Here is a 21,871-nt window from a genome sequence, read left to right as displayed (position 1 = left end):
TTCTTCCCTCTGATACCAGAAATTTTGCATGGGAACATTCTGTACTAATGAGGCACAACCTTGTTTTTGAAGAAGTTCGTTCACTTTTAAGGACAATGCTAAAACTGTTCTATTTCAAAACCTGAACAGTGTTTCACCCTTTTTCTTAAAAGAATCCCAAACTACTTAATAGTGAGAGCATGAAGGATTACTTATAGAGGAACTAAGTTCAGTTCCCTCCTTTATCACCTCGTGGCTTAATGTCTAAGGCAGCAGATGAAAGCTTATTTGGGGATGAGAATAAGCACCTGGAATTTGTCCTACTGAAGTTCTTCTACTTTCTAGGAAACACTTAAATATTCTGTAAGAGAGCAGAAAGGAAAAAAGGAGTATAAATCTTTAAGGTGCTAGTTAAAGCATTCTTTTGTGAAAGGGAAGATATTTTACATCCAAGGTCCTGATGAAGGACCAGGAATTGCTTTTTTCCAATTACTTTTTCATGTAAAATTCCTAAGCAGCTGGTGGAGAAGGTACTGGGAATACATCTTTTTCTTCTCTTTGCCGCGTACTAGTGTGCCGTGCCTGATCTGGCACTGCTTTTGCCAGATTCAGTACATATGTCTAAGTGGCTAAATACATAAACTGCAGGAAGCAATACCTGGTACCTCTGTCATATGGGACAGAATGGTTCACATTTCCTAACTTGCTCAGGGTTCATCCTCTCTCAAACAGAATGTGTGTATCCATGCTACATAGCAGTAGATTCTGGATCTTGCCTCATATTGAGGCCCTATAGGTAAAACATCATTATTATTTTGTGTGCATTTTGTCATATGAGCATGTCTCATACAGTAATGTGGGGGCTGTACTTCAGCCCACCAGAATGCTTTTTTGATACTTGTTGCATATCCAGGGCATGATACTAGCTCATGAATTACCTGAAGGTATGGAATATCTAGGATATTGTTAGCAGAATTTTATGGGTTCAAAACAGCTGTGACGCGCTTTCACTTTTACTGCCTGTCAGCAGCAGTCAGAGTAATTTGCTTCCAAAACCACACAAATTTTTTGTTCCAGAGTGAACAAATACACTTTCTTCAAACCATATCGATTGACCTAGCATTGAGGCTGTCTGTGTGATAGAGGGATTGGCACTTGGAAGTGCCAGTGTAGACGACAGCAGATGTAGATGCCAGCGACAGTGTAGATGTAGCTTTTTTTGTGATTTAAGACTGTGGATCTGAACCTAATTACTTCTAAATAGAATGTATTCTGTGGAGTCTGTCAGATAGCTTTTAAAAATACTGGTTTGTCACTTTTTACAGCATTTTAGTCTTGGTTTTGCTGAGAAAATGCTCTCAAAGAGCATGCCTTAGTTTGGAGTTCTGCATATTTCAAGAAATGTGTGTCTATGATCCTTTGCAGTATGGAGATGAAATTCCTGGACCAGAGATGGAAAATGTCTGGAATGCTTTGGCCAACAATGAAAAATGGAGTAACAACCTTAGGATAACACTGCAGTTTCTCATTAGTTTGTGTGGTGTTAGTAGTGATACCATCCTTCTACCTTATGTAAGTGTTTGCACTTTATTTTATTTACTATTGGTTGCACAGGTTTTAATGAAGAAAACCTCTATCACCTGCAGAAAATTAATTTGTGTTTCAAAAAAGAGAAGTACCAACATATTCCCTCGCATACTGTACAAAATTACATCATGGGAATAAATGAGCCAGGAAACTGAAATTCAGGAAAGGAGCTGAGTAGTGGGAATATCAGTCTCCACGAGCAGAGCACACCTCATTTCAAGCAAGAGATGGGCTCCTTTCAAGCAAAGAGCAACTTTGCATGTCTGTGTAAGGGGCCAGTAACAGGGACTGGCCATAAATTGCCAGAATGAATAGGAAAAAAACTAGAACTATTTTTTCATGTCAGAATTGCATAAAAATACGCAATCTCTATATCTTTACAATTTTATTAAAAAGACAGTGACTGTTCAGAGGTTAACTTGCATGAAAAAAGAAGCAAAAATATTAAATGCTTATAATTTTTCTCAGTTATTAATTAGCTACATTCTTTCCTCCTTTAGCAGACTAAGGCTGTCTGTGGTTCATCTCAAGAGACGTAAGATAGCTAACCATTATAAGCTCCTTACCATACCAACTTTTGCCTTTGCATGGCTGTCAAGAATTATATAACTGTTCCTGCAATGTGCAAGTCAAACTGTGCAGGATATTATTATTATTCAAGTTAAAATAAAATCAGGGCTGTCTGAGAAAAGCAAGATAGTTCCATTCCCAAGTTCCTTATTGCTCAGTTGTTGGGTGAAACAGAATCTAAATTTAGTAAATTTTCCAGTACAATTACCATATGCTTTTTTATTAGTTAGTCTCTTTCTATTGATTTCCCTGAAATAAATTTGAAACTAGTATTAATGTGATGAAACTTACATAAAAAGTCTCATAAACATACTTCACTTACATTTGCTGCAATAATGCTTTTCTTCAAGTCTTTAGGATGACTGCTATGCGTAGTAGAATAAAGAAAATGTAGAAGCTCATAAAAATATTCAAGATGTTGTACCATAGAAATTTTTTGTGTTGTACCATTTGAAAGTGGAGTTGGTGTAAGAATAAGCTCAAGATTTATATGAGAGGACAAAAGGGTTGATCCCAAATGTCTTGAGGGTAATTAAGATCTTTCCATCAATTGTGAGAGTGACAGAAGCTCTCCATTCAGTGTTGACCGTGCTTTGAGTAGGAGGTTAAATGAGAGTCCTCCCAGGTTCTTTCTAACCTGACTGAGCCTGCAAGCTATGGCAGACTTGGGATCAGGCCCAAAGGTAGACTCCATCAGGAGGAGCTGAGTTGGCAGAGAACAAATGGAAATCACAGAGATAAAAGGCAAAATGAGTGTTGCATTTCTCACAGCTAACAAAATGAATAGGGGCAGTTTTCTAAGAGGAAGGAGTAGTTCTGTGCTGAGTATGTGCCTCACTCCTGAATCTGTAGCCTGATATTGGAAATACCTGATAACCCTGTCACCTCTTGCCCAGGAGCCCCTCACGTACCAGTTCTTCCCATCCAGATACTTGCCAAACCAGAGGCTTCAACACATCCTTTTTCCAAAACTGTTGATGTCCCACAGCTCTGAACAGCCTACCTCAAACCCACTTTTTACCCATAGCAGTCTCCTTCTTTGTTCAAATTCTTTCCAAACTCAATGCCTTGGCTCTCACAGCCCTGTCCTCCTACAGGACAATACGGTCCTCTAACTCCACAAAGACAGCAGTCTGGTTTAGCATCACCAGCTTCATCTGCTCAGCATCTGCTATTTTGCCTGCAGGACTTTTCTGCTTATCCTCCCAGGCTTCTAGTGGCTGTTAACAAGACAATCAGGATTTCATTGGTGGTTACAGCTGAGAAGGTTCCTGTGTTTTCTGCCACCCTGTTAGTCTGTGTTTTGTAATGCTGAGTTAAAAGTCTGATTCACAGATTTTGCAAAATCTGAAAAAGTTTTCTGTAGGAAGCCTGACTGTGCTTATGAGTCACCCTTAACTGATAGCTTTGTCTGGAGCAGGAAAATACACCAGGCTCATCATTCTCATCTGCTCAGTGGTTTGATAATGCCCTAGAGTTTACAGATAAGAAATCATACCTAACTCTGCTGACTACACAGACTACTGATACCATAAACATGTATCTTCCATTATCATGTAGATAACACATACACATTAAGAAATAAAGATAATTCATACAGTTTATCAGCACTGTTCCAACTCACCTGGGCTCAAAAGATCATGCATTTGCAAGATTGCCACTCTACTGGTCTCATTTTGGAGCCCTCTGTGCCTCATGGCAGTCACCAGCTGCTTCATGCCTTCAGCCATCTGTTCTGCCTATGTGGGTCGAAGCTAAAAGCATGCCTGACTTTTTTTTTATTATTATGTATTTATAATCAGCTAAATTCATTGCTTAGTCTCTTATGTTTTCTTTAAGCATTTTTTCCCAGTGCCTCAGTGCAAAATGCTGAGCTGTCCTTTCTTTCACATACATACTGAAAGATTTCTTAGAATATTTACGGTCCAGAAACCTCTTCAGCAAAGACTTCGTGGAGGGGACATGACCTCTTCTGGAGTGAAGGAAGCTGGAAGTGGCACTGTGAGCCCAATTAGAAATGAGCCCTGGAAAGGAGTTGGATTTGTGTCTGGAAGGTCTCTGGAAGTTTTTTTGTACAGTAGAGTGTAAGAGACTTCGAATATGTACATTTTCTCTACTTTAAGCAAAAGAAAAGGAGAGAAAAAAAAGAGGGAAAGAGAAGCAGTCAGGAAGTTATTTTAACAAAAGTATTTAAGAGTATAAGAATAGCAATACTTGGTGAGGCCAACAGGCAGTTCAATCCAGTGTATCAGCTCCACTATAACCATCTGTTTAGGGACATCTTTAAAAACAAGAAAGCAAGCAGAGAGGGATGCTTCCCCATATGGTTTCCCAGCTTCAGCAGTTTATGAATCAAAAGGTTTTGAGCCATACTGAATCTATGCTTTTAATAGCCATCAGGGGTTTTTTCTGCAAGAATTCAGACTAATTCGATCTCAGTATCTCAACAGCCCTCATTGCTGCAGTGCATACAATAAAGTTTGAGGTCTTGTTAAAAGATTTGTAAAAATTCCCAGAATTTCTGTGAATGATACTCTCGGATTTTTCAAACCAGGATTCAAGAAGTTTGTATACATAATCACTCTGCCTTTTTTCCATGTTCTTTTACTTTGGTTACAGATCTAAGTAGCTACTCAGAGCCTGGCTTATTCTATTCTGGCTACCTCTTTCACATCAACTGTATCTGGAAATATACACATGAAGTTTTGGGTGGATCTAGCTTTCTAGATGAGAAATTTGCTCCATTCAAGAGAGTAAAATACATCATGTGGAAATCGCATACTGAAACTATAAATCCCTGAGTGTAATTCAGAGTTAATGCTGATATCCTTAAATGATAGGTACAAAATTAGGTGGGTTTTATATTTGTGTGTTATATAGTTATACACATAAACAGCTCATTTGTGGATGGTAAGCAATAACTTTGGCATAATTAGATCACAGATTCACATTGCTGGAGAAAATACCTTGATATCAAAGTGAGCGGTTTTATTTCGATATGAACAAAATGGATGCAGTTGTGTGGTTGTATTGACCCAGAGTAACATTTGCCTTCTGGCTCTTTTCAGTAGTGTAGTGTAACATGTGTTGGTTTCTTCAGAAGTGTACTTTGAACTTAACTGTTATTTTCTTCTCTAGATAAAAAAGGTTGCAATATATCTATGTCGCAACAACACTATTCAGACAATGGAAGAGCTTCTTTTTGAGCTGCAGCAAACAGACCCAGTGAACCCAATAGTTCAGCATTGTGATAATCCTCCATTTTACCGTTTTGCTGCCAGTAACAAAGCCTCAGCTGCAGCTTCTGGTATGACCTAAATATACTTTTCATTTATGCTTTCCTGCTCTTTTGAGTCTTCATCTCTTAAGAAAAAAAAACAAACTCTTACTTTTGTACCCATTCAAATCTGTGTATATATAAAGCGTAAGTTTCAGGGCCCTGTTGCACATCTAAATTACAGTCCTTTTTGATTCCTAATGTTGTATGTACTTTGTAAACATATGCTTTATTCTCTCAACTATTTTAATAGGATATTACCAGTGTTTGGTGAACTCACATGGGGTGGTTCTTTTACCACTAGTTTCTCAGAACAAGAAGTCATCATCAATGCTGTGATCATAGCAGATACACCAAAGCAGCAGTTCCCTGAAAACAGAGAGCTTCGGCTGTGTGGCAATTCTGTTTTCAGAGCCTAATGATGTTTCCAAGCTGCAGTAGTCAAAGACGCTTAAGAGACCAACCCCAATTTAACCTTATCAGTGTTTTGCCAAATTCTTGAAAAGCAATAGTTTATGTCACCTGAGAATGAGCTTAGTTTAAGGAGTGGAAGAGCATCATTATGTTAATTAACCCCTCAAAGCATGTAAACTTTGTGTCATTAGTTCTCATTTGTAGAGGTAATAGTGTTCATTCATATGTGCAAATACTTGCAGGATGATCACTTTGACTGCGGCTGCTAAGAAAATTTAAGTTATGGGCTTTTTTTGCTTTGTAAATACTGTCTGCTGCATGTAACAAGTGTTCTTATTGACATCTCATATACAGGAACCACCTCTAGCAGCAACACTGTTGTAGCTGGCCAAGATAGTTTTCCTGATGTAGAGGAGAACAGAATGGTGAAAGAGACTGATGAAAGGTTTGTGGTTTGTTTGAATTGTCTTTTTTTTCCCAAAATGTATGTGTTTTCCTAGGCTAAGGGTGAGATGTTGGGCAAAGTTCCACATTGTTTTGTGAGGAACTCTGATGCTCAGACTGATCCTAAGCAGCATTATCCCAGTAAAACCATCTTAAAATAACCATATATAAAAGTTAAAAAAAAAAAAAAACTATTCATGTAGTTCTAGTTCCTGATGTTGTTTAATAATAAATTGCAGAGGAACATTTTTTAAATACATTGAATGAATTGTGCTAAGTACATTATGGTTTCGTAGGAACTATCTGCAAAGAAAGAAAATCAAGAGTGTGTACCAAGTAATGACTACTAAAATCTTTATGAAAAATCAGGTTTGATCATACCTTTTGATTTCATGGACAGTGAGTAAAATTTAGGATTAAAATTAAGCCTTACAGAAGAAAGCTATGTCAAATATTTTGCTTAGAAGTCATACATACATACAATTTCAACTTTTGCTACTTATGGTACATACTGACAAATGATGAATGAGTAAATGCAAAACTTAAGGGCCATCAGATCCCTGAGCACATACAGAGGGATAGATATATATATATTCTCTTGCTCAAACCCAACAAAGGAGATCACCAGTAAAAGTTAGCTTATCATGGATCTGTGGCAGATTTGAGGACAGCTAAGAACAGTGTGTTCTGTCTCTTGTATCCCTTAACTCATCTGCTAGATTTGCTCTGGCAATTGCTGGATTTTCCTACTGAAGGGTGATCTGCTGCAGCTTTTGCTGTTTGGTACCCGTACAGGCTTGACTTTGGACTATTCAGTCAGTTACTGCATTAGCAAGTTGCCAGAATTTTACCCATGAACAGGGACTGTGACAAAATACTAGCTGTGAACAGTTTATATCTCAGTTCAGCCTTAGCACAGTTTCTTACTTCAAGAAAATCACACCTTTGCAGCATGAGAATTTTCCATCTGCTAAATTTTAAAAGCTTGTAACACTGGAGCACACCATTAGAACTTCTCAGAAACTGGTTGCAAAAAATCTTTTGTGGAAAGGAAGAGCCTTACAGTCACATTGCTGTCTACTCCAGTATAAAAGTACATGCTTGAGGAAATGCTTTTTGTGTAGAGTAAGCAGTCAGATGTTCAATGTCAGTCTGTGTTTTTAATGAAGATTTTTCTTATATTCGAAGGTTCAGTAATGTAATCAGAGCACATACCCGACTAGAATCAAGGTACAGTAATAGCTCCGGAGGATCTTATGATGATGACAAAAGTAAGTTCTATTATTCAATTTGATGAAATTTCCGGTGTTTTGGTATGAGAGGAAAACATGACTGGTGGAGGCTTTCTGTGTAAGTTCTGTATAAACAGTAATGTAGCATCACCATATGGAGAGTGTCCTTATTTTACCTTCATACCTCATTTAATTTCCTTCGTTTAATCTGACCTCAGTCAAGCCTATTTAAAGGCCAAGAGAACTTCACAGAGGGCAGCAGCAGAGAATCTTCCAGACAGTAACACCTTGAACCTTTCATATATGGCAAGGTGAAAGACTTCCAAGACCACTACAGCGAGTACTTTGAATTGTGCCCTTCACTAGTATTTCCCTCCAAATCAAGTGCTGTTATATGAGCCTGAGGAAGAGATTCAGGAGTTTCCAAAAATGAGGTCTTGTTTCCTCTTTAGCTCTTCTCTGCTGCCTGCAGTTTCTGGCTGCACTGTGCAAACCTGTGTTTGAGGGGAGAGTGAAATAGGGCTCCTGAGCATGCTTATTGTTCTTTATGTATTTCTGCTAAACAGACTATGAGTGGACACTTGATGCTCAGCACAGATTCCAAAGAAAACCAAGATACTTCTCTCAAATATTGAAAGACAGTGTAAATTTTCAGGGTTTGATGGTTGGACTTTGTTTCTGGAGTGAATTGTACAGAAGCCAATCTACAGATTTTAGTTAGGCCCTAACCAAATGTGAAAAAGGCAAGACCTATTTATTGACTTTCATCTCTGGCTTAATAGAGCCTGGTCAAACAATATAGAGGCCATAATGTCTTGTGCTGGTGCTACAAACACCATTTTGGGGCAGTATTTTGACATAAAAAGTAAAGATTTTACATATTCTTTAATCCAAGTAGATTTTTGGCAATACTTTCCTGAAAAATATGGGAACACTGTACAATACAACAGGATAATTTAAAGTATTTAGACAACAATTTTTCATAATTACAAAGAACAATATTTACAATATATTATCTATGTACATACTGCAGTATTTAAATATACTAAAAAGTGTGCAACATATTAAATTCAGTAGTGTTCAGCACACTTGTCTTGTTTTCCTTATGCCTTTGCAGTGCTGCAGCTACTAAAAATTCTTCAGCAGATGTCAATTGGAGCACCAGCGCTAATCTGATCTGCATGAACAGTCTTTCAAAACAGAACAATGTTTTTATTGTCAGAACATTCTTCACAAGTAGCTGGTTTTGACAAGAGCTTAGAGTAATAAAAGGTTAAAAAGTACTGACATTTTATTTGCTCTTTGGAATGTCTCCTCAAGCCGGTGCCCAAATGTTTTTCCTGTCTATACCTGCAAGCTTTATAGTACTGTGAATATTTATGCAAGGTTTGCTTTTCACAGGAGTTCCTTATGCAAATATATGAATACCAAGAAGTAAAATAAATAGAACTCTAAAAAGAAAAAGTAATTCTTATACCATTTGTCATTCCACAAGATAAATAATGCAATTTCAATTAAGAAAGAGCAACTTATTCCCTCTGGCAGGCAGCAGAAGGAGTTGGTGGTATGGCTTCTCTCTTCTCTCCAGTCTACTTGAGCATACATAAATTGCTGAGGATATAAATAGGGAACACAACTCTACAGCACAGAAACTCTTTTGTTCAGGCAAAGATTCCATGTTAAGGTGCAAAATGCTTCTTTTTTTTCTCAGTCTGCATATAAACCTGTGAAAACATGAGTGTGTAGCTCAGTCTTAGTATGGACTTCAAGAAGCAGTTTTATGTGAAACATTTAATTGGTAGTTTTTATGTGAAAAGCATCTGTCAAACATTATCTGGTTAGTCCTTAGAAGATATATATGTGAAAATGCTATACTTTGCTACATTATTAAGTCAGTTTATTCTTTATCTGTAATTAATAAATCATCCTCAAGAGGATGAGAGAAATAAGTAGAGGTATAAATCATAAAGATCTAAAGTGCTCCTTGGAAGACTAACACTGAAGAATGGGAATGATAAAATTGGCATTTAAGTAATAATTGGAGGAGCAGCTTCTTCATCGAAAGGCTCCTGAAGATCTGGAAACCTGGAGATGATTTGCCAAAACCAAGAGTGATGTGCTTTAGAAGACATTAGCTCTGATACTTTTGTAGGAATCAAACCACTTTTGTTTCCTGTGGCAAAGCCGACAAGCATCAGGTGCAGGCTGTTAAAAAAAAGGACAGTGCTGAGATTTTCAAACCTACCTAAATGCAGAGGTGTAATAAAAATTAAAAATAATGCTCTCATTAAAAAATCACAAAGGGCAGTGTTTGGATAAATGTCAAGAACAGGCCTGGAAAGGATACTTTCCATGGCAGTGTATCACAGACTGTCAGACCGGAGAAATAAAAACTGGCCAACAGGAAAATAGGGAAGAATGAGAGAAAACAGAATAGGGGAGAGATGATAAAAGCTGAGAGAAGACAGAAAGTGGTGGAAGTAACTTACTTGACCCACATGATTGCAGATAAACAGGTGGAAAAAAACCCCTATTGGTCATTAACATACAGCAGCTGTCATACTGAAGCAAAGTCAAATTAATCTTTAAGAAATTCAAGAGATAATTCATCCCTGTTGAAAGAAAATTACCCTGAAGATGGTTTTTGCATTCCTTATGCCTCTTTCCTAATTCGAGACATTTAACTTCTGCCTTTGTAGCATCACTCAGCAGGGCACTGGTGAGGAGTTGCAAGAATGTGTCGCTGCTACATGACTCCTTGCAGCAGATGGCTTCTGACAGCAGCTTTGTTGGCTGAACTTTTCTCTCATTTTTGAAGAGAAAGTCTGTTGCTTGGTGCTTTGTGATCTGGATCCAAAGCTACGAAGTGACAGCAGGGATTCAGCTGCGGCTCCTACCATTCAGTGCTGTCTGCCTGGAATCTCTTTAATTTCCAGCAGCATGAAAGAGGGATTAAAAATGTATCACTTGTTACTGAACACAGGATTTGCAAACCTCGTGTCATTTTATCATGTTATCCAAACAGCTGAGCTGATACGTTAGCATAAACTCTGTTTTACTATTTCTCAAAAATGGGTAACCAGTCTTGTTTTTTACGCACTCTGTTTTAATGCCTTTCCATACAGATGATCCCGTTTCTCCATATACAAGCTGGTTATTGAATATTGTTGAAACCAAACAACCACATCCCTTGCCCATGCCTTACAATGGAGGATGTTGGGCACCACTTGTGGACTACCTCCCAGAAACTATCACACCCCGGGGACCCCTTCATAGGTGAGCAGTTTCTCTTTCTGACATTTCAAACAGTGAGATGCTTCCTCTTACTAGTTGACCAGCACCAGTCCAACTGTCCCACCACTCAGAACATCATACCTTCGATTTCTGCTGATTTCCAGTGCTAAAATCAACATGCATTGAAGGCTTGCAGTTCTACCAGATTTCTACCAGAAAGCCTATTTACAATGCAGGAAATCACTTTCTGATAAGAACTGAAGAAACAACTAGAAAAAAAGGAAAATTTCTCTTTCCCAAGCCTCTGTGGCTGTTATTCATAGCACTTTTCCCCCCTTGATCTTTTATTCTAGCTAGGCTATGCATATTCTGAAATTCCTCTTCTACATAATTTGTACTGACAGTGATGGTGTTCTTTTCAGTAATGAGTACTTACCTGCTTAATGCTTTAACTCAGGTGCTTCAGTATTAATCATATTGTAAAGAAATGCTACAAATTTGAAAATGTAGAGATTGTTTAATTCTTCAGAAATAGCTGTCATGTTACTGTTTTCCCATCTCCAAGAGATTTCAAACTGACACTGTGATATTTCTTTTCAAGGTGCAATATTGCTGTCATCTTCATGACTGAGATGGTAGTGGATCACAGTGTGAGAGAAGATTGGGCCCTTCATCTCCCTTTATTACTACATGCTCTCTTTTTAGGTAAGACCAACAGAACAAGAAATAAAGTATAAATGTAATCCTGTCCTTCCAGTTTTGTTTTGCTGAAGCTGTAAAGTTGTGTTTCTTAAAGGTTTTTAATTATAATTTCCTTAAAAAAAAAGAGCCTGAGGCAGTTACAGTCTGTGAATTAATCTCAGAACTTCGAAACTTTTGAGCATTTTCACCAATTTCACCCAAATTTGTGAGGTGGGTAGAAATTTGAAGATGATTGTCTTTCTAAAAGATCTCTATAAAAAACCTGTACCTGGCCCCCACCCCTGCAAGAAAGTCCCATGAAACTCAGCCTTTGTACAATCTGGTTTGTGCTGGGCAGTCAGCACATGCTTTAGACCTGGAATATACACAAGTGCTGCCTCTTACCTTTGAAAAAATACTGTGTAAGAGAGCCAAGACACATACTGCAGAGATAGCGAAGGAAGGACACAGACTGCTGGAAAGCAAGCTCCATTAATTTCACTGCTATTGGAATACTTTATTGTTCCTGTCTTCCCTTATATACCTGAGCATAGAGGCACTGCTTTTTCCGCATTGATGTGTCTGTTCTTGACCATAACACAGTCAACTGGAGGATGATGCCTTCCTTATCCTGCCACTTAACATTATGAAAAGCAAGTGGCCTTATTTTTTAGCACACAAAAGTGTCTAGCATTATAAAGCCATTCCCTAACTTGCATGTTGATAAAGAAAAGTTTTCACAAATAAACACAGCCAGACTCTTGCGAAATAAATGTAGTATAACTACAGATTACAGTCCACTTTTCATTCAGTCACCATAGTTACCAGTAAGTCTATTCACTGACACTCTGGAAAGAGTCTGTTGTTCAGCAGACAAAAGAGATTAAGTTGGAAGGTTACAGCGTAGTGCTAGAATATGTGATATACTTCAGTATACAGTTGAAGAAGATACCTTATTCTCCTTTGCTGCTACTCCTTTACCAACTGTTCTGTTTGAAATCTTTTGATGAAATAGGAGTTTCTTTTGCAAATGCACACTCATTATGCACAAAGAGGTAGACAGGTTGGCCATGGTTCTTTTGGAGGAGGCTATGAGCAGACAAGACCAAGAATCACAGAACCTTCAAAGACCTGCCCATAGGAGCCAAAGACACGTTGTTGAGACTGTGGCAGTATGAGCAGCTTCATTTTTGCAGGCCAGAAAAAAACAGTGTGATTGGAGTGTATTAGAAAACACTCTTGACTTGAAAGACCTGTTGGCTGCTGCCACTTAGAGCCACTTTTTAAAGAGGAATGTATTCTGAGAGGAGCTAAACCAGAAAATAATTTTTCAGCACTGAAACTGCCCCTGAACAGAAGAAAGTATTTTTAAATATCCTGGAAGATGCCGAAAGAGAATTGAAAAGACATTACTGCCACAGTGTAGTGTATTTCACAAACATCTGTTTCCTTTATATTTGTAATTTGTGAATTGTTCAGGTTGTGTTAAAATATTACAAACAGCAGTAATGGTAACCAGATCAGAGTATTTCAGCGCTAGACCTTCCGGTTCAGTTCTGCACCCTAAGCTAGTAGGTAATGTATCATGTTACTCACTGGTAGCTGAAGTTCAAGGGATTTTGTCTCTCAGTTCCTTTAATAAATCAGTATCTTCCTTTAACTGTTTGGACATGTTGTAAAACTGATGTCTGTGCAAGAAAGCCAGATACTGAGATAAGCAATGTAATTACAACCACCATCAAGAATTTCTCATCTTTAGAGGTTTTCCAGTCCTGTCAAATTAACACTGCAGTGAGACACTGCATAAAGTTTTATTGCTGCACATTGTTTTGTACCTCCTGTATGGGACCTCAGTCTGGAAACTAAATATACACATTTAAGTAAAAACACTAGTACTTATGTCTGGAAATACTACATCTTTTGTTTGTTTGCACTGTTGCCGTGAACTGCCTTGGAATTTTTGCTATTTCTGGAATGTGAACTTGTTTATTATTATTTCATATTCAGTGATTGCTGTAACCTTTTATTTTAGGTCTTGACCATTACCGCCCTGAGGTCTTTGAACACAGTAAAAAATTACTGCTTCACCTTTTGATTGCATTATCTTGCAATAGCAACTATCAAGCCATTGCATCAGTGCTTCTTCAGACCAGAGAGATGAACGAGATCAAGACTCTGACAGTACAACCAGCATACTTACCTGAATATCTTTATACCGGTAATAAAGCAAAAGAAGAAAATAACATTGCATTATACTGTGAGGTTTTTGAAAGTAGGAAGTCAAGGTTACTTTCCTAAAATATCACAGTTTGATAAAGTAGTAAAGTGGCAAATATTAAAGGTCCCATTAATATTAATTCCATGCGAACTACCCTAGAGATGCACCCAGATTATTATTATATAACTTTTCATGATAGTGAAAAAGCTATCTGCTGGGAGGCGAAATATATAATGTAGAATTTTAAACATTAATACAGCTAATAACTTCCTAACTTCCCCCTCAGGGAGCCAGGACTACTTTAAATGAGGCAATCACTCCTCAACTTTCAAAAGAAAGGGACAAATAATTCCAACACAGGAATAGCAGCAAGAATATGCAGCTCAGATTTTTCATTATTAAGTTAAATTTCACATTATATACACCCTCCTTTATATCACAGATAGGTACACTTCATTTCTGTCCTGAAATCTGTTTCCACATTAGGAGCCTTACTTCGGACCTCAGCTGGGGTTGGTATTCTGTTAACTTTTAGCAATTTACCTGTTTTTAAGGGGTTGGTTGGGAACAATTTGTAGAAAGCTGCTAGCTAGATTGACTATTGTCAGGTAATATTACGAAAATCAAGCATACTGTTGAGATTTGAAGGAATCACGGAACCAATGTAGAGTTAGGGAGGTAGGATTAGTTGTTTGGGAGAGGGTAAGTTTACAATACAGTGAGAAATGAAATTATCAAATCAGTGGCATTTCTGTGGTTCTTTAGGAATTTAACCAGAAGTAATAAACAGTTTAGCTTTATAAAGAATATCATTATTATTAATGAGCCACAAAAAAAAAAAAATAAAAAAAATTAAAGTAATGAGAAGAAGGAGTAGCTAGTTCAGATTAATGAATTAGTTTGGCCATGAAGGTTTCATTCTAAATAATGTCTATGCAAAATTGCCTCGTACATGAATTTCCTGTCTTGAATTGTGTAGATCTCTTTTCCAGCACGTCTGTGAGTTAGTAAATACAGAATAAAATTCTTGCACTAGAATTATATTACTGCTTTTCTGCCAAAATGAAAAACTCTTTTCACTCCTGTGTCTGAAAAATGCTATTGGTACCCTGTGTCTGGGCCTCTGAAGTCCAAGAAGTTACTAGAACTTTTTATTTGTACTCTTTTTTGAGCAACTGATAGTAAGAGTGAGAGTGTCGGTGAGTAGCCATAGCAGAAGTTCCTAACTGAAAATACTTTGGTTCAGTTTTGTTCCACATAATTTCAGGCAACTAAATTAGGTCTTCTGACCTGCAGTGGATTTTGTCAGTAGGGAGGCCCCTCCTGCTTCCAGTCTTCTTGCAAGGCTGATTTTTCTGTTATAGATATAGCCTAAGACGACAAGCAGTCTAACCTTAAGAAAACTGGTCTTAGTTTTTAATTTCGGATCTTAAGTTGTGTGGCAAGCTTTTGATCCAGCAGAACTCTTACTCAGATGTTTAATCTTAATGCTGAAAATATTTAGTATGAGTAGTCCAATATTTACAGTTAGTAAAGGTGTTGAACAGAAGCCTTAAGCATTTGTGTGTTGATTGTCATTACATTTGTAAAATTAAGACATCATCATTGTCCTAAAAATTTCTACCCTGCAGAAGCTTTTTACTCATCAGACTAGCCCAGAGAAGTGAGCTGAACTTTACATGCACTTAAGCCAACTCCAAAATTCACTTTACAGAAAGTCATACTTCTGAATGTAAAATACCCTGCAACGTTTGTTTTCTCAAGTACTGTAGCCCTTGTGCAGTAAAAAAAAAAAATAAATCTTGACTTTGATATTTTTCATTTAATATTGAATTCTGCATGTTTAGAACCACAGTACCATTTTCACTCCCATTGGCGTTTGACTCTTGTTGTGTTTTGCACATGTGTTCTTCCCCATGTTTCCCAGTAGAAGGTTTCTGCTGCTGACTCTGAAAAGAGCTGCTTGGCAGATACTTTAGTCTGCAATGCTGGCTTAACAGTGCATTCCATCTTTATCTCCCCCCTTTTGGCTGGCAGGTGGCTTTGACTTTCTGCGGGAATACCAGTCATCTCCAGTGCCAGACTCCGGCTTGAGCTCCAGCTCCACCTCCTCCAGTATCAGTCTGGGAGGCAGCAGTGGAAATCTCCCACAGATTACACAAGAGGTTGAGGACATGGATACTGCTGCTGAAACAGATGAGAAAGCAAACAAATTAATTGAGTTTCTGACGACCAGGTAATGGAGATAAGCAGAGGATACGTTTGTAGTTGATGCTGTCATGTCTTCTCTACAATTATCCGTAGCAACTTAAAAACTCAAAGGAAAATGACCAAACTTTTATAGTAATTACAGACTCCCATTCCTCTTTTATTGATACTTATAGAAGTAGATAGGTACTTACAAGCACTACACTGTCAGGAACAGCAGAAAAAAATCTTGTCTGATGGGAATAAAATGTTTAATTGACTGATAGTACTATGTTTGACAATGAGCTAATGGAAGAACACAGTTTTATTATTATAAAACTAGATATGAAGTGTACAGGGCATAGTGAAAGGCCATGGTGAAAGCAGTATTAACTACTGACTACAGCCAGCAGATCCTAGGCATGTTCAATTGAAAACCATGGATTTGTTTCTGCTGCTCTCTAAATGGTATAACTTATATTTTAAATGAGAGCTTTTGTAAAATACGGTGTAGGACTATTTATTTTCTTGTATTTTGCTTATAAAAGATTCTGTTCAGTTGCATGTTTTCCAGGCAGTGGTCCTGGAAGTATCTAATTGCCTTTACAGTTTATATATTTTAACTGATTACATTTCTTTCAGATAACTCAAAGAAATTTTGCACTTTGTTATGTGTTTCTTTAAGGGCATTTGGTCCACTTTGGTGCCATGAAGATATCACACCCAAAAATCAGAACACCAAGAGTGCTGAACAGCTCACTAATTTTCTGCGTCATGTTGTATCTGTATTTAAGGACTCCAAGTCAGGTAGTAAATTTTTTCCTTTCATAACTAAAAAAATATTCCCTCAAGGTCACACTGAATGTTTATCCTGTGACTCAGTAGATCTGCTTATGCAGAAGGACAACGTGTTGTATGTCTTAACAATGATGTATGACATATGAAAGAACTGCTTAAAAAAATCATGTTAGACTGTACTGTGGCTGAATGTTAAGTCAAACATTTCTTCAAAGCTGTTGGTAGAAAGCCTTTTAATTGATTCTACCAGATAAGAGCTCCTCTGTTTCCGGTTGGTAAAATACATCACAATTTCTAAGTAAATGTACTTTGTTAAATTTCTTCTGGCAGTAAAAGTTTAGTTTTAATTTATTACAGTTTTAAAGCTTAGGAAATGTAAAGTTTGTATTTTCAAAACCAACACAGTCACTAATTAAATATCTTCCAAGATCAAAGCAGAATACAGCATCGGTATTTAAGATCTTATCCAAAGCCTTCTGAGGCTAATATAAAGAATCCTGCTTCAGCATGGCTTTAGGTTTGGGAGTGTTCAGAAGTTACTGTGTTGCTGCCAGCAAGAATAGTGGATGGCTTGAAAGTTTGTCCAGGAGTTGTAAAAAAAATGAAATCAGATTAATAATTTCAGGTTTTTGCTGACAAACAGTTGCAGACCCAGAATTTTGGTTTTGCAGTTTATTTTCTTACATTCTGTGTGAAATAAACATAAGCAGTGAGAAGTTCTCTCAAACACAGACATTGCTGTCTCTCTTTTTCTCACAGGGTTTGCAGGATATGCTACAGTGCATATCCTCCCCACAGAGTTGGTTCGGGCTGTTTATGACCCACAGTAAAGTCTGTCATTAACAAAAAAAAAAAAAAAATAATTGGCATACTATTCTTTGCTTAGGTTTTCATTTGGAGCAGCATCTGAGTGAAGTTGCTTTGCAAACAGCTCTTTCAAGCTCTTCAAGACATTATGCAGGTCGCTCTTTCCAGATATTCAGGGCCCTGAAGCAGCCCCTTTCTGCACATGCGTTGTCTGACCTCCTATCAAGATTGGTAGAAGTTATTGGAGAGCATGGAGATGAGATTCAGGTAGGAATGTGCACATAAGCTTCTTAGTACTGTTGATTTACTGTATACTTACTTTAAAATTACCGTTTTAATAAAGTGTTCTGGAGTCAAGTGTTGCAAAGTAGAATGTGGCCTTAGAAAAGGTTACCTCTGAGTTCACTGAATCCATATGTACCTTATCAAAGCCTTTGTCAGGCTGTTACAATCTTATAGCTCTGAAGAGAACAACTATAAAACATCTAGTAAACGTCACTCAAAATTAAATCTTCGTGATGACCATTTTTTCGATTTTCACATCATTAATTTGTCCTTAAGGAACCCATCATCCTATCTTCTGATGTGATCTGACAACATGACACTACCTCATTTCTCAAATGTTAACATCTGTTGGAATAAAGAAATCCACACCATCCATAATAGTACAAAACTTACATTGACCCGATTTGACCCACTCCTCTCTTAGTGAACTATGATGTTCACTTGGTTCAGCTAAACAGACTGAAATTTTACAATCGGAGACGATTTGTTGCAAGATTCAAGACTTAATAAAGAGAACTACTAGCTCTTAAAAAGAAATAGACTGACGTCATCTCCCTATATTACTCACGTAATGAAACTGCCACAAGGTGACAGTAATATTCTGTCACAACTGCTTGTGCAGAATTTAAATCGGTGACCTACAAGTCAGAGGTTCTGTATGCCATTACCAGTCCCCTGATGAGATATGTGCCCTTCTTGCGTGCCTGCATAGATCATTCAGAGGCAGAAAATAAAACACATTTGTAGTGACATTTTAATGTTCAGGGCAGTGGCATTGATGTGAATGTTGTTTTTTCAGGAGAAATTATGGGGTTTCAATAGGTGCCTATTCCTTTTATGTACTGAAGGTTTTAAAATGTTCATCATTTTGAATGTTTTTGTTGAAATGCTTAACCTCATGCATTGATAGGGGTATGTAATGGAGGCACTACTTACTTTGGAAGCTGCTGTGGATAATCTGTCTGACTGTTTGAAGAACAGTGATCTTTTGACGGTGTTATCACGGTAAGAGCCTGTTCCCCTAACTGTGTCTTTTCTTTCAATGTTTCATGATATTAAGTGTGCCGTTCTGCAGTCTGACAGCCAAAATTGTTTTCAGTTCTACTACTGCCCCATTATGTGCACATTGCCACAAGTCTCTTCACAGCTCTGTATCTCTTATCCCCATTTTGTTCTTACCTGCCTAGGCTGTAAGCTGTCCTGCTCTGGTTTGGTGCAGGGCCACATGAACCTCACTTCGGTCATGTCTGTGACACTTATGGGAAAAAAAAAATGACAGGCTGCAGTAGACAGTGTGATGTTTTACTTTTCCTATTTAAATATTTATTTACAGTTTGATAAATACTGAACTTGTGTCCAATATGTACAAGTTTCAAGCTGTGTATTCACACATTGCAGTGTATGTTATATATTTTGGTTTCAGTTCATCTTCACCAGATTTAACATCAAGCACCAAACTGACTGCAAACCGGAAGAGCACGGGACAGCTGAATGTAAATCCTGCAAGTGGTAACACAGCCACTGCTGAACGAAGCAGGCACCAAAGGAGCTTCTCTGTACCCAAAAAGTTTGGAGATGTGGACAAGTCCTCAGACCCACCACGCAGTGCCACACTAGACAGAATTCAGGCATGCACCCAACAAGGCCTGTCCTCTAAAACAAGAAGTTCATCTTCCCTAAAGGACAGTCTCACTGACCCATCTCATATTAACAATCCAACCAACCTACTGGCCACCATCTTCTGGGTTGCTGTGGCTTTGATGGAATCAGATTTTGAGTTTGAATATCTAATGGCATTGCGGTTACTGAATAAACTTCTGGCTCACTTGCCGCTAGATAAAGCTGAAAACCGGGAGAAGTTAGAGAAGCTACAAGGACAGCTGAAGTGGGCAGACTTCTCAGGGCTTCAGCAGCTACTCCTGAAAGGATTCACCTCTCTTACTACCACTGATCTCACACTGCAGCTCTTTAGTTTGCTAACACCAGTGTCTCGAATATCCATGGTGGATTCCTCTCAAGCTATAGGTAAAACCAGTATACTTCCCTCTCTTTCAGTTTCTATTGCTATGACATTTGATGACAGACCTCATTAGGCTATCTGAACAAAACCAGAAATGGCACTTTTTCTTTGTCTTCTTATATAACATACTGTACTTCTGCTTTGAGCTGGCTGGGCTTCTTGGAGATTTCGTAACAATATAACATGTTTCTGAAAAGCCAGTCTATTGCACAACAAGGTTTTGGAGGAGTGCAGTCATGTATTATTTAACAGTTCATTTCTAGGGCTTAAGAGCATATAGTTTAAGTGCTGACAAAGTAAACATGCAAGGAGATACTGTTGAATGTTCTAGAACCTATTTTGACCAGTGTATCCATTGAATCATTTTCAGAATATTTCAAATTACTTAATTTTAAATTAGTGCTTCATGGGATTTTCCCTAGAAATATAAATATTAAAAACTCTTGTGCACTTTTTAGATAAACTCTAATAGCACATTAGTGAGTGAGGAGAAAGGCCTGGACTATGGGGAGATAAGGTAACATTTTGAAATTCCCAATTATGTAGACCACCTTATTGACCCAGTTATTGACCACTTCTTAATTATATTTCTTGAAGAGAGCTTCTGTATTGTTCCAGATTTTTACTCTTCTGTTTCAGTCAGAAACATAGATATTAAGACAACTGTGCAGGCTTCACAATTAAGTCATAACAAGCTTAGGCACAGAGTAAGGGAATGAATGCCGTGAACAGTCTGCCCATCTCTAACTGTTTGGTGCCTGTGTTCCAGACTTTGGTTGGGCAATTCACACATGGGCTGTGATGCAGGTATCTTTTCTTTTCCCTGAGTATAGAGGAAGCCTAGGGAAATTACGCTCCCAACTTAGACAACTTGTTTATTCTGTAGAACAAGAGGGAATGAATGTTTATAAAGTCATTTTCATAGATTAGATTCTTTCTTTTAAAAAAACAAATCATGTCTGGATCTATCTCTTGGCTTCTGAGCTCTAAGCTCCCAGTTGAACTAGAGCAGCTTTTGTTATGGCTCCCAGTTACAGTTGCTGCCTGTATTTCATCAACTATCTTAAGCTATGAGCTGGTGCAGAAAAGCTGAATCCCAGCTCCAGACAAAGCCCTTACACTAATGACAGCAGCTGGCACTTGGTGCAGGAGCCACTTCCTAGCTTCAGAAACACCCATTTAAGTAGTCTCATTTGACCAGTTATAGCAGAATTTTGATTCATTATTATTATTATTAACTTGAACAGTATAAAACACTGGAAGCTGTGCCTGGCAGCCTGACCAAAACAATAGTTCATTTATCAATACTCACCAAATTTCTTTTTGTGTTTTAGCAGCAGTAAAAGAAATGCCACCAGTTAATACTGTCAGTAAGCCAGTTAAGTGGAAAAGATAAATATATTCACTAACAGGAATAAATTATCTACTTTTGTGAGATATTTTATACTGTAAATACCTTTTTTTTTTTTGTAGTAATATTTGTATGAATAGGTTCATGTTTCATAACAGTACTATTGCCTAAATGATATACTGGATTTTCAAACTAAGGCCCCTTTAAGACAAATGTGGCATGGCCGGTGGCATGACCAACTGGACAGTCTGTGTGGGTTTACAGCTAGTGTAACATTGTGACTTCCCACAAAACACCAACTTAAAGATCACTGTGGCTCTTGCTGTCCAAAATATGCATTTTGTTCTGTATTTTTCTTCTTCTAGGATTTCCACTGAATGTTTTATGTCTTCTGCCCCATTTAATTCAGCATTTTGACAACCCAAACCAGTTTTGTAAAGATATAGCTGAAAGGATTGCTCAGGTATCAAATTACTTATTGTTTTGTACATCCTCAAACCCATAAATGCAGTTGCCTGGTTCTTAATGTGTTTTGACATTTATATTTAATTAGGTTTGTTTGGAGGAGAAGAACCCCAAGCTATCAAACCTTGCACATGTCATGACCCTTTATAAAACACACAGCTATACAAGAGACTGTGCTACTTGGGTAAATGTGGTTTGCCGTTATCTTCACGAAGCATTTGCTGACATTACTCTAAGTATGGTTACATATTTGGCTGAGGTAAGTTTTCAGAAACTCTTTATTGGTTAACTCTTCTGTTGCCTAACAACCCGCAGAGCTGAA

At 37.7% G+C, this 21,871-nt stretch overlaps 1 protein-coding gene across 13 annotated transcripts in view; it reads left to right on the top strand.

The window, feature by feature from the left end:
* FRY (FRY microtubule binding protein) overlaps positions 1-21,871 on the top strand; it is a 232,117-nt gene that overhangs the window by 168,293 nt on the left and 41,953 nt on the right. For all 13 annotated transcript variants that reach the window (XM_030475571.1, XM_030475558.1, XM_030475572.1 and 10 more), the window contains 14 exons: positions 1,405-1,551; positions 5,275-5,443; positions 6,182-6,272; positions 7,460-7,542; positions 10,629-10,779; positions 11,339-11,442; positions 13,451-13,636; positions 15,674-15,872; positions 16,509-16,630; positions 17,508-17,695; positions 18,624-18,718; positions 19,137-19,738; positions 21,450-21,547; positions 21,638-21,808. In XM_030475571.1, coding sequence (XP_030331431.1) covers positions 1,405-1,551; positions 5,275-5,443; positions 6,182-6,272; positions 7,460-7,542; positions 10,629-10,779; positions 11,339-11,442; positions 13,451-13,636; positions 15,674-15,872; positions 16,509-16,630; positions 17,508-17,695; positions 18,624-18,718; positions 19,137-19,738; positions 21,450-21,547; positions 21,638-21,808 — 2,406 coding nt within the window. The remainder of the gene's footprint in view (positions 1-1,404; positions 1,552-5,274; positions 5,444-6,181; positions 6,273-7,459; positions 7,543-10,628; positions 10,780-11,338; positions 11,443-13,450; positions 13,637-15,673; positions 15,873-16,508; positions 16,631-17,507; positions 17,696-18,623; positions 18,719-19,136; positions 19,739-21,449; positions 21,548-21,637; positions 21,809-21,871) is intronic.

This window comes from Strigops habroptila, chromosome 2 (assembly GCF_004027225.2).
Source record: "Strigops habroptila isolate Jane chromosome 2, bStrHab1.2.pri, whole genome shotgun sequence".
NCBI lineage: Eukaryota > Metazoa > Chordata > Aves > Psittaciformes > Psittacidae > Strigops > Strigops habroptila.
The sequence above is the reverse complement of the archived record's forward strand: the minus strand, read 5'-3'. Positions and strand labels throughout refer to the sequence as shown.